General features: G+C 43.1%; 1 protein-coding gene across 3 annotated transcripts in view; it reads left to right on the top strand.

Annotated features, from left to right (window-relative positions):
- Nucleotides 1-7,171: 7,171 nt before the first annotated feature.
- KCTD3 (potassium channel tetramerization domain containing 3) overlaps nucleotides 7,172-13,337 on the top strand; it is a 55,342-nt gene continuing 49,176 nt past the window's right edge. The window contains exons 1-3 of one of the 3 annotated variants that reach the window (XM_072814575.1): nucleotides 7,172-7,311; nucleotides 11,507-11,560; nucleotides 11,816-11,861. In XM_072814575.1, coding sequence (XP_072670676.1) covers nucleotides 7,229-7,311; nucleotides 11,507-11,560; nucleotides 11,816-11,861 — 183 coding nt within the window. In that variant the 5' untranslated portion in view covers nucleotides 7,172-7,228. Of the gene's footprint in view, nucleotides 7,312-8,162; nucleotides 8,756-11,506; nucleotides 11,561-11,815; nucleotides 11,862-13,337 lie in introns of those variants that run through there. The other 2 variants (XM_072814574.1, XM_072814577.1) reach the window with 2 other exon arrangements.

The raw sequence follows: 13,337 nt of genomic DNA, 5'->3' as shown, positions 1-13,337 counted from the left end.
TCTGTCTGTAATTATGGAGTTGTCTATATCTCCTTGCAGTTCTATCAGTTTTTTCTCTTTTGTATTTTTATATTCAGTTATTAGTCACATAAATGTTTTCATTTGTTATTTGCCTTAATGACATAGCTCCTTTATCATTATGAAATGATCTTCTTTATCTTGGGTAAATTATGGTCTTTGTCCTAAAATCTACTTTGTCCGATATTAATATATCTATTCCAGCTTTCTCTTGACTAGTTTTGATATGATATCTTAGTTTGGGCTGCTATAACAGACTGCCATAGACTGGGAAGCTTATAAACAACAAAAATTTCTCATAGTGCTAGAAGTTGGAAGTATGAGATGAGGGTATTAGCATTGTTGGGTTCTGGTGATGGCTCTCCTCTGGGATGCAGAGTGCCATCTTCTTATTGTACCCTCACATGGCCAAAAGAGAGGAAAAGACCTCTTTGCTGTCCCTTTTATAATGGTATTAATCCTATTCATGAAGGCTCCATCTTTATGACCTAGTTTCTTCCTAAAGGCCTCCTCCAAATACCATCATTGGGGGTTAGGACTTTAGCATATGAGTTTGGTAAGGGACACAAACATTTAGTCCATTGCATATGGTTTATTTTTAACTTGTGACTTTATATTTTAAAACATTATCTTTTAGATGGTCCATAGTTAGGTCTTGCTTTTTTTATCCAGTCTGACAAACCTTGTCTTAACTGGAGTGTTTAGACCATTTACATTTAATGTGATTATTGATATGGCTGGGTTAAAATCTGTCATCTTGCTAGTTGTTTTCTAGTTGTGTCATCTATTCTTGCCTTACTCCTTTTATACCTTCTTTTGGATTAATCGAATATATTTTTTATGACTCTATTTTGTTTCTCTTGTTGTCTAAGGAGAAAAAAAACCTCTCTCTGTTAAGGTGATATTTGAGCAGAGTCCTGAAGAAGTGAGCCCTTTCTATCTCAAGGAAAAACTTAACAAGTAAAGGGAAAAACAAAGTGTAAAACCCTGAAGCTGGAGGATATTTGATATTTTGGAATAATAATAATGTGGCCAGTGAACCTGGAATGGAATAGGGAGGTAAGAAGGAACATGGGAAGAAGATAGCAGAGGAAGACTGAATGCTGATAAGTGGTGTATGAGATCATATTAGGCCTTAATAGTTTTCTGGGAGCATTCATTGAAATTTCTTTGCTTTAGGCAAAAGCCTTTGCTGTCATCCCACCCCCAAAATTAAACAAAAACTTTTCTGAATCACCACCACAATCTGCCTAAGGGAACCTCAAGACTAATCTGTTTGTGCCAATTTTCCCATTTTGTATTGTTCTGTATGAAAATCCAGCACTTACAGGTCATTTCTCATTCTCCACTCTTCTCCCCCCAAACACAATTCCATGGAATTTATGGTCTCTCATAAAGAAAACTCCCTTTACCCTCACCTTCTTTTTCAATGTTCCTGGCACAAACTAAAAGTAGACTCTCCTCTGCAGACACTGACTCCCTTGCTTCCTTCTCAACTGTAGGCTACTTTCTTTCCCATAATCTTCATCCCACAGGCCTGTAGGATACATGTCATTCGGTTCATACACCGATCTTTCCAGATTATTGTCCTTACCTCTTCCCCTTAAACCACAACTTTGTTGATGAGTTTGCCATCAGATTAGGAGTGTGCTTTATTTGTTCAGGTTTGAGGGATGGGATCCGGTGAACCTGAGTCCTTCTCCTTTTTCAGTGGCTTGCCTTTCGATATTGAAAGTTGTGTGGGATGAAGTTTTCCCTATTATTGTTTGTAATCTCAAGCCTATGGTTTTAAAACCTGATACATAGAGTATATCAATAGAGACATACTCAAATAATGGGTGTATCTCTACTTAGAGTGGCTCAGAAGGTAACAGTAATAACAATGGCGACAGCAAACACTGGGCAAATTATCTATCCTCCTTGTGGCTCAGTTTCTTTATCTTTGCTTATTGGCTAGATATGGTCTTCCTTAATCTACATAAAGACATAACTCTAATAATTATCTTCTTCCTCTCTTGAATTACCAGTTTTTGCTCTCTACTAACTGGTTTCTATCAGTACATAGTTATTTCTTTTACCATCTTCACAAAGCCTTCTCTTGACCTTACCTCCCCTGCTTATTTACAGTCCACTTCTTTATTCCTCTTTCCATTGGAACCCCACCAATCATACTGTTTCTTCTGTAGCTGCACTAGGACTATCGACTATCCTTTCTTAGAAAATCCCCAGTTTCCTTCATGTTACTAAATCCGATGGTCAAGTCTTAGTTATTTTACTTGACCTATTATCTCACTGGATCCCCTAATCCCTTGGTTTTCCTCCACCTTGCCAGAATTTCTTTCTCCTTGGCTGGATCTTCTTCTTCTTCTAGTCTCCCAATGTTGGATAGTCAAGAGCTCCTTTCTGATCCTTATTCTTATCTCATTCTATGCTCTTCTGCCCCGTGATCTCAGTCAGTTCTATGGATTCTAAGAGCCATCTCAATAATTCTAATTCCCAAAGTTTTATTTTGGCAAATACTAAGAGTATTTTCAGTTTGAATCTCCCTTCCAAATGCCCAACATCTATATACATCTGTGTTTCAGGATTTATTTTCCTTTAGTGCCCGTGGTTCTTAGTTACCTTGCTTTGAAAAATGAAGAGATAGACCAAAGAGTAGTGGGCAGCAAAGCAAAGTTTCCTGGGTAATTGTACAAAGCTCCCAAAGAGGGAAGGGGCCTGAGAGGGTTGTCATTTTGGTGTTTAAATCTAGGGGTTTTGGGCAGCCCTGGTGGCTCAACGGTTTAGCACTGCCTTCAGCCCAGGGAGTGACCCTGGAGACCTGGGATTGAGTCCCACGTCGGGCTCCCTGCATGTAGCCTGCTTCTCCCTCTGCCTATGTCTCTGCTTCTCTCTCTGTGTGTCTCTCATGAATAAATAAATAAAATCTTTTTAAATAAATAAATAAATCTAGGAGTTTTTATGGGCTTGTTGGCAGGTTGCTTTAATCTGATTAACTTCCCATGCGCCTGTCACCCAATCAGGTTTTTGTTCATGTGCTCATTTACCTATCAGATAGTTGTTCATGTGGGACAGGGTGGAGGGCTCCTTCCAAGGTGGTGTAGAATAACAGAATGGGGTCTTCTTCCTTTTAAGGGTAGTTACCTCTCAGGACAGGGCCCCTTTGCCCTGCCTTTCTTCCAAGAATCCTCCTATAACTGTCTACTCAACATCTCACTTGAATGCCTCCTAAGGGATCCTACACAAAATTCCACTGTGGGGAAAAGGAGGGGTTTACCTGTCACCATGAACCAGTTTTCTGGACACCATTTGGGGATTCTACAATTCAACTCAATTCTGACACTATGTACCTAAATTCCATTGCTTATGGGCTCAGTCCTACAAGAGTGTCCTCTACTTCAGATGCCAGTCACAAGCATAGGTTGTTACCTGTGCTTCTGACTGATCGGCTATAGAGCAGAGGTTCCCTCAACTCACTCTTTGTAATTCAGACAGCAGTTGCAACTTCAGATTGTTACCCGTGCTTCAACCAATGGCCACAAATCACAGGTTCTCAAAACTCTTTCCTTGGATTTGATTAATCTGTTAGAGCAGCTCACAGAACTCACTAGAACATGGGTGTATTACAAAAGGATATATCTCAGGAATATCCGGTGGAAGAGATCTAAAGAGCAAGATATGGGAAAAGGGTACAGAGATTCTATGCCTTCTCAAGATTGCCACCATCCCTAAATCTTCCATTTTCAACAACCTGGAGGCTAAGTCCTGTTGTGCCTTTGGGATTTTACAAAGGCTGAATTGATTAAATCATTGTCCATTGGTAATTGATTCTTCCTAAAGGTGGAAGTTGGGGGTGGTGAGTGGGTGGGTAGGTGAACCACTAATCAACCCACTAATCACAGGCTTGGGTCCTTTAGCAAACAACCTAAAACTTAGGTTACCTGAGTGCTTTCCAAAAGTCGCCTCATTAACATGATAAAAGAAACATTTATTGCTCTCATCACTTAGGAATTTACAATGGTTTTAGGAATTCTGTCCCAGAACAAAGGATGAAAACCAAACATATATCTTATTATAAATCACATATCACAGGCCTTAGTTTAACAACATGTTGCCTCTTGAATTCATTAAAAGCAACAATCTGTTAGTAAGTCATCTTTTACATTATTCCAAAGTATGGGCCTAGGAAAAATTAAATGGCCTTTTTTTACCACCTAATTCTATCCTGCAAATTTGAAAGAAAAGTTTTAGATTCTGGTAGGAGCAGACATTATGGGTTACAGCAAAGATAGCTAACAGTGTTTAAAGTATGAGGGATTCTTAATTTAATCTAAACTGTCACTCATCTCAGTAAAAAGTGTAAGTTTAGGGTACTGCAGAGAGGCCCTGCAATTAATAAACTGCACATCTAGAAATTTCTGCTATGCCACTTGCCAGCTTTTTTATTTTAAGCAAGTTTCCTAATCATTTTAAGTCTCTTTTTTTTAATTTTAAAAATAATGATAATAACAGTTGTGAAGGAAAAAAAAATGACAAAAAATACCTAAGCCCTCTAGCATGTGATAAAGCCATAATAAATACTGTTAAAAAGAAAACCACAGGCCCCAAATGGCATCACTTAGGCCAAGTCTGAATGCCAGCTGGGTAGGCTTAATACCTAATCTGAGTGCAGTGTCAATCTCCCCAGAAATGTAAGTTTTTAGCCAGTCAGTCAGGAATTTTCTGACCAGCACCAATAAAATAATCTGTTACATGGGCCTTTTCCGTGCCCCAAAACGATGAGGTAAGTTGGATAAGACACCTTGTCCCTTGTAGTAAGGGAAGATGATCTTGCCTGAAACAATCTTTTCTTTTCTTTTGGTAATAATTTCCGTGCCCCACCTTCCTTCCTATAAAAACCTTCCATTTTGCAAAAATCCTCAGAGGCCCCCTTCTATCGCTAGATGGGATGCTCCCCATTCATGAATCGCTTAATAAAGCCAGTTACATCTTCAAATCTACTCAGTTGAATTTTTTTAAAACAATACAAATTAGTTATTATTCTTATCATCATCGTTAATGGAGGTAAATGACATTTATCTTGCAAGTAGTGCTATTCTCTTTTTAATCAAATTTGGATAAAGTCATGTTACTGGTATATTTTTCAGCAGTGTTTTTTTTTAAACATTATGACAATGAAAATAAAGTCATAACACCATGTACGTCTTCAGTTTGAATTCTTATTGGTAAAACTATACAAAACCAACAATTCATGCTAAGAATTGCTAAACAAAATCCAAGTGAGCAAAATTGAAGATCTAATTTGCTTTTTTCAACCGCTCATGAATCGGGCAGCTCCTAAGAATGAGAAAAGCGTGAGGAGGGGAGCAAAATAAAAGGTTTTTAGAGGCGAAAGGAGGGTAGGACTTGGAGGCTTAAAAAGTAAATTATTTCAGGCAAGGTTATCTTCCCTTAGAGGAGGACAGGGGGCTGGACTGGCAGGTTGCCTCACTAACCCTGATCTGGAAATTCCAAACTAATTGGTTTAAATTTCCACTCCTAGGGGATGCTGGAGCTGCAATTAGGTAAGGCATTAAGTCTTTTTTTTTTTTTTAAAGATTTTATTTTTAAGTAATGTCTGCACTGAAGCTGGGGCTCCAGCTCAGGACCACAAGATCAAGAGTCCTAGGCTCTTCCCACTGAGCCAGCCGGCGCCCCAAGGTAGGCATTGGGTCTTGATGGGGCTTAGCAAAAGCGACTCCCTGTTGGGCCTGTTACTTTTCAAGGCAGGTCAGTACTATGGATGAATGAGCTCTGGAACGTGGTGCACCGCCTCTGTTAGCTGACATCAGGTATTATAGTGCTGATTCTTTTTTTTTTTTTTTTTAAGATTTTTATGCATTTATTCATGAGACACAGAGAGAGAGAGGCAGAGGCACAGGCAGAGGGAGAAGCAGGCTCCCTGCAAGGAACCCCACGTGGGTCTCGATCCCGGGCCTCCAGGATCACGTCCTGAGCTGAAGGCAGGTGCTTAACCGCTGAGCCACCCACGTCCCTAAGGTTTTATTTTTGGGAAGGTTCAATTTTTAAGTAACCTCTATGCCTAAGGTGGGGCTTGACCCTGCCAACCCCGCAGATGGCGCCAGGCACCCCTCCTTGTGTTAGGATTTTTTAAATCGCGCTTCAGCAGCCTCCACGTTTTCAGGTTCCAATACATATACTACCGAAAGCAGACATTTATTTTATATATATATATATATATATATGTTTTCAGGTGTGTGACCTACTTTGAACGCTTACTATATCCCAGAGACGCACTGCCCTGCACGGGCTACGGGGGGTTCCTCGCTTGCCCTCGGCTTCCTTCCCTTCCCTGCCTGGCAAAGCAAGGAACAAAACTGCTTGGGGGACCCGGGTTGAGGCTGAGGGAGTAACACGGTAGGGAATTCTCTCAGGTAAACGCTGTAAAAAAAAAAAAAAAAAAAGTTACAAAACCCCCAGGTTGCATTGGCTTTGCCCGGCGGGGCTCTGGAGGCGGAGGCGGAGGCGGAGGCGGAGGCACCGAGCACCACCTCCCGGGCACCGCGCCGCCACGTCCCGAGCCACGTGGGGCCAGGAGGGCCGCTGGAGGAGGGCGGCGGGCAGGGGGTCGGGGGGCCGGGGGGCCGGGGGGCCGGGGGGCCGCGGGGCGGCGGGCAGGGGGCAGGGGGGCCGCAGCTCGTTCCCCACGTCCCCGCGCGCCGCGGCCGCGAAGCTCCTCCCCGCCCTTCCTGCCGCCGCCGCGGGCGAAGCGCTGAGCGCGGCGGTGTTTTGTCCCCAGCGGCGACCCCTCGTCCCGCGCAGGCTGCGGCTGCGGCGGCCGCCGTGGCGGTGGCGGCGGCGGCGGCGGCGGCTGCCGAGCGCTAGGACAGGCCCGCGCCGGCCCTGCGGCCTGGAGGCCGGGAGAGGCGGAGGCCGGGCCGCCCCCCGGCGCCGCGGGAGCGGAGGGGACCAGGCGGCCGCCCGGGAGCTCGGCCCCGCCGCCGCGAAGGTGGGGGAGGCCCCGCGCCCCTCCCGCCCTCCGGCCGCCGCCGCCGCCCCGCTGGCCCTGCCGCCCCCGCCCCCGCCGCCGCCGCCGCCCCCGCCGCCGCCTCGGGCTCCCGCCGCCGCCGCAGCCGCCGCCGCCGCCGCCTCGGGCCCCACGGCCCCGGCCGGGGAGGGCGGGCGGCGTGCGCGGCCGGAGCCGCCGGAGATGGCGGGAGGGCACTGCGGCAGCTTCGCCGCGGCGGCGGCCGGCAGCGCCGAGATCGTGCAGCTGAACGTGGGGGGGACCAGGTGAGTCGGCGGGGAGGGCCGCGGGGCCGCTGCGGGGGGCGGGGACGGCTGTCGGGGGGACCCGGTGTCGGGGGGGAACCGGTGTCGGGGGGGAACCGGGTGTCGTGGGGGTCCCGGTGTCGGGGGGGAACCGGTGTCGGGGGGACCGGGTGTCGGGGGGGGACCCGATGTCGGGGGGGGAACCGGGTGTCGTGGGGGGAACCGGGTGTCGGGGGGGAACCGGTGTCGGGGGGACCGGGTGTCGGGGGGGACCCGATGTCGGGGGGGGAACCGGGTGTCGTGGGGGTCCTGGTGTCTGGGGGGAACCGGTGTCGGGGGGGAACCGGTGTCGGGGGGGACCGGGTGTCGGGGGGAACTGGGTGTCCGGGGGGACGGGGACGAGCGTAGGTGGGAGGCGAGCGGGTGGGGCAGGCGGGGGCGCCGGGCGGAGCGGAGGTCGGTGCCCCGGGAGGGGAGGGGCGAGGGGGCGGGGGCGCCGGGGCCGCCCTCCTCGGACGCCAGCCCTGCCCCCCGCCGCCTCGTTCCAGGCGCTCAGGCTCGGGCACGGGAGCGAGCGTACTTGGGCGCGCTCTGCGGAAGCCCGGCCTTGTGGCTTGGCCCTTGCGCCGCAGCCTGCCGCCGCCTCGGTGCCCCCTGAGGCGGGAGCGCGGGGTCGGGTGCTCAGGGTCTGCGCGCGGGGCCTTGAAGCGCGGGTCGGGAGCTGCGGTTGCGGCGGTTGCGGGGGTTGGCCCTGCGCGGCCTGGCGCGCACGTGGCCCCCTCCCCTCCTCCTCCTCCTCCTCCTCTCCCGGCCTTCCGCTCCCTGCCTCTGCCTTTTATTGAGCTCGGGGGGCGGGGGGGGGGGGGTCAGTTTTTGTGGATTCGCTATGGTTTATGACTCACCCTTCTCAGAAATGGGACTTTGCCAGCTCTGTTGGAAGGAAGGGGTTGGTGAGGCTCAAGCTTGGTAGGAGACGAACGACGAGGTCCTTCCAGAATATCCCTGGGTTTCGACACCCAAGACCTGACCAGTATTTTTTTAAACGCGGAACAGCAGCAGTGTGAGCCGGAGGAATAAGATGTGTCGGGTTTTAATCCTAAACATTCAGTCATTTTCTAAGTGTGCTAGAGAATGCAATGCAAGAAACAGTAATTCTTCATCCCTTCCTGTTCTTTCTTTTCCCGAGCACCGGGAAGCACAACTGCTTAGCAGTGTAAGATGGGACGTCATCGTGCTATCGAGATACCCATCTTCTGAAGGTCTATGGCTCCCGATGTAGGAAATGGACTTTTCCCCCCTAAAATCACATGACATTTTTGCAGGTTTGGTAATTTCTGGATGCAAAGAATGGAATAACCCACAAGAGCTGGCGTTCAGTGTTTGTTAATGCTGAGGAGCAGCACTATAGCCCCTTAAAATCCCTGCACACAGCCCTAATTTCTGTAGATTGCTGCAATCTTTTCAGGTATTCTAAAGGACATACACCATTATGATAAAAATTAAATGTATTATTATTTACTGTATATTGAGAGTGGGTGGTTTAATAATGAGTGAATTCCTGTTAATGACTGTAGAATTCAGTTTATACTTATAAATCCTAAAAGGCAGCCATCTTGGAGCTGGAACATTTTATTTTCTTTTACTGTGTATGGAACTTGATGGTAACAGGTTCTAAGTTTCCTAAGTGATGATATTAGCAAAGAATACAAAATAAGGTGAACGTATTATTAGATTGAACAATTTGGAAGACATGAATGTTGTTAGGAATGAGAAATAAAACCACAGACTTTAAATTTGCTAGGATAACATAGTTTATAAAAAAAAGTAATGACATGGCCTTTACAAAAAATAGAACGTAGGACTCCCTGTATGCTGAGGATATTTTCTTGAGTTACTTTGAATCATATACTCTTGGAGTGTTTTAGAGCTGGAAGGGATCCAGAAGTCATCTCTGTGTTGTGCAAAACATATTAACACAGTCACTTAAACCATTGTAAAGAAAAAAAAAGATCCTGATTTCATTGTCATTAAAGTTGAGCAATTGCCGCTGGGAGAACCACCTGTGGCATAGAATGGACGCAGGCTCTGGGGTGATAGAGTAAAACTCAGGAGAGTATATTGTGAGCAGAGAAGCATATGCTACAGGGTAAGGTCTTTCCCCTCACCCACTCCAAGAGAGGAAGGATATGAAATTGGAAATACTCGAATTATAAAAATGAGCAATTTTTTTTTATGATTTATTTAATGCTTTGTGAGTGATTCAGGAAGCGGAGGAGATGAGATTGCATTTAGGATTGACATTGTTTACAAAAAAAAAACACTAAAGAAGTGAAAGAAACCTAATATGACTCTATTTGTGATTAATTCTGTTATGAATGAGTATGATTTGAAGCCTCACGAGAAAGGTTTGGGACCAGCTAGTGGGGGACTTAGAGACAAAGGACTTTGGAATCATGCAGATATGTGGGTACCAGTTCCCAGGCTTAAACTCTAACTAGCTCAGCATCCTAGGACAAGTTATTTTTTAGTGCTTAGTTTTCATAAGATCTAAATGACAATAATAACACCAACCTTATAGGATTGATAAAGGAATTTGAAGTAATGAGAAATGCAAGGGTTGATGGCATGGTAACATTGCAGAATAAATAATTTTAATTAGATTGCTTCCAAGTTAGAGGCAAATGGCAAGAGTCTAAATGTGGATATGCTAATGTTTTTAGTGACATTTTTGCTGAGAACAGATTGGACATCGCCCTTTACTTGGCCCACTGTGGGTATGTGATAAAAAACATTAGAAGAGGCTTTCATATATGTTGCAGAAAATTATGCTTATCATATGTGATTTTAAACATCATTTTTATAAAGTCATACTTGGAACTTAGTTTTGAAGATCTGTGAGTTTTTTTTTGTTTTTGTTTTTCCCCATTTGCCGCCTTCTTGTTTGAATAAAGAAAAAATTGGTGTGGGTGAAGATCTAGTGGCTCTGCCCAGAGATTTCAGATTACTAAACCTACCCAAACTGCTGATTATAATTGAAATTGCTAATAAACTGTAAGCAGACCTGTGTAATTTTCTAAGTAACACAAAATTTGAGTTATCTGGCAAACAATTTGCTGAACAGTCAGTAAACATGAAAGATCACAAATTATAATGACTTTATTTGGAAATTAATTTGTTAGCTTTCAGAATACAGGGTTTTTGTTTTGTTTTGTTTTTTGTTTTTGCAGTGGATCCTTGTATCCTTCAGTTTGCCATTTACTGGACTTGCTTTTATTTATTTGGCCAAGTCCGTTTACCTTGGCTAGTTGTAATCTGTTCCTCATTTTTTAAGATTCTGCTAAAATATGCACTTGGGAAAATTTGCTATGGTTTCTTGAATACTTAGATCCTTTCTTAATTGCTTAATGGGTTGAGACTGCTTTAAAACAGTCATATAATGCTAGATAATGAATGTGGAGAAAAACAAGTCTTTTAGGCTCTCTGTGTGAGGACACAGGGTGATGGCAACAGAGAGTAAAATAATGCATAGGTTGTCTGTCACCTAGTCTGTGATAAAAGTCCCCTCCAGAATTGGTGGTAATAAGACAATTTGGACTTGATCAAATGGCAGTTAACCTCAGAACAATGAGTTATTTACTGAGCAGTTTTTGAAGGAATGAATGCAGTAAAAGCTCAAAAAGCTACTATAGGATAGAATATTTGGAAAAGCCATTAAGGAGAAGGGAAAACCTGAGTGGTATCAAGAAAATAGATGGAATTTGGACATGAAGAGGTTGCTCAAGTGGAGATAAAGATACTGAAATGGTAGTAAGCATGAACTGTCTGGGGTATTGAAGTACTATCTTATTAGATGAGAAAACATTCATGTGGAAGAGATGAAATGGGATCTGAGGATAATTTTGAATGTCATGTTGAGAAGTTTGGACTTGTTGTGATGGGCTTATTGTTGATTTTTCACCAGATAGCCATGCTGGAAAGTAGTGTTTTAAGAAGCGTTATTTGTCAGTGAGTTAGTTATTTGATTTCGTTGAGAGCTCTTTGAATAATCTTAACTCTGAATTGAAAGTGGCAAAATTTTAAAATAATAAATATACATAATTGATATAGCTATAGCTGTGCAACAACTTGTAATTTATTAGTCGGCATATTAAAGCAGGTTAATGAACACTGAAATTTCAAATCCTCATTTATAATACCAGATAATTTTTAATTGCAGATTTAGTACCTCAAGACAAACTCTTATGTGGATTCCAGATTCTTTTTTTTCCAGGTATTTCATATATTTAATACCATTTTTTAAGAACTTGATCATTAAAATGATAAAAATTTCCTTTTTCTAGTTAAATTAATGTTTTTATTTCTTGAATAAAAAATCTTAGCTCTTAGAATTTAAAATTTTTTATTTTCCTTTGGAGATAGGATGATTCATTTGTGTTGGTCTTTGATTGTTGATACAGAATTAGTGCATTTTTTATTCATACTCAGACTGTAGAACTAACTCTGGCTTATTGTTCATGTCTTTTAGTTTGCTGAGTGGAAGAATTTCAACACTTCGAGATGAAACTGGTGCTGTGAGTATAAGATGTTGATATATGTTCCTAAATTGAATCAACTAATGCTTATAATGCTTGACCCTTATTGTATAGTGACTCTAAGAAAACAGATAGGAAAACTAATCTTTTAATAACCACTAAATGAAAGTGACATATATACTTAAAAAGTGTTTCTTGTAGTATATAGTTCTTCTGTAATTAATAGAAGAGAACTCTAAGTGGAAGTTATATAGCATTTTAATTATTTATGATTAGATTTAAGGATATGAGCTTACATTGTCAGGAAATACTTTTAATCAGTAATTAAAACTTTAGCATTAAATAGATGAATGAATATAAATACTAAAATATTTTGATTATTGAATTAGAATGGTAAGATATTGTAAATTAGTAAACCCTACGATTTCTTTATTTTGGAGAATAATCTTAAGAATTTGTGCAGCTATGGAGAAATGAGGGAAAGAAAGAACTATTAGGTTTTACTACAAAAATATTGGCTTATGAATGTAAAAAGCAGTTATGCTGCGTGCAACATTGAATGTAAATGGCTAGTACTCTCAAAACCAAAAAAAAAAAAGAGCTTTCTGTTTGGAGGCAACAAACTAGCCAAAGGTATTTATTTGCTGTCATGGGATCTGGAGATGAAATAAGGCAGCAAAAACAAGTATGTCCATATGAGATTATAAAAAAGCCATCAGTAGTAAGATCTCCACTGATCTGTGGTGCTTCTCCAACCTCTTATTCTAATAAAAACAAAAGCAAGAATTTATGAAGCTAGAACAGCCTCATTCATTGTATAAATGTAATCATAGTATAAAAAGAGCTTTACTATTAAGCTGTCATTCCCCTATCTAATTGACTAACCTAAGCTTTAAAAAGTGTTCAGTTTTATGGTTCAGATTTTTATAATTGATTCAAAATAGTGTTAGTATACGTTCCTGAAGAAAATTATCAATTATATATTTCATATTTTCTAAAGCACTTTATTTTCTTGGTATGTATTCTATGGTTTTAATGAATTTTTTAAAAGATTTTATTTATTCATGAGAGACACAGAGAGAGAGAGAGAGGAAAGAGAGGCAGAGACACAGGCAGAGGGAGAAGCAGGCTCCATTCAGGGACCCTGACATGGGACTCTATCCTGGGTCTCCAGGACCACGCCCTGGGCTGAAGGCGGCACTAAACCACTGAGCCACCCGGCACCCCTCTTTTACAGTTGCCCAAGAAACCCAAGAAATGTTTTTTTGTTATCTCCCATCCCTACCTAGCTCTTGAGGAAATTGAGATAATGGGATGTAAAAGTGTTATGAGAATAATATTCTTTTCCAATTTTTTTTTTAAGATTTTTTATTTTTTTTATTTTTTTTATTTGAGAGAATGAAAGTGAGAGCTGGGAGAGAGGCGGGGGCAGAGGGAAAAGGAGAAGCAGACTCCCTGCTGAACAGGGAGCCCAGCCTGATGGGAGGCTCGATCTCAGAACCCTGAGATCATGAT

Source organism: Canis lupus, chromosome 38, assembly GCF_048164855.1.
Source record: "Canis lupus baileyi chromosome 38, mCanLup2.hap1, whole genome shotgun sequence".
Taxonomy (NCBI): Eukaryota; Metazoa; Chordata; class Mammalia; order Carnivora; family Canidae; genus Canis; species Canis lupus.
Note: the sequence above shows the minus strand (reverse complement) of the source record. Positions and strands in the feature narration are given on the sequence as shown.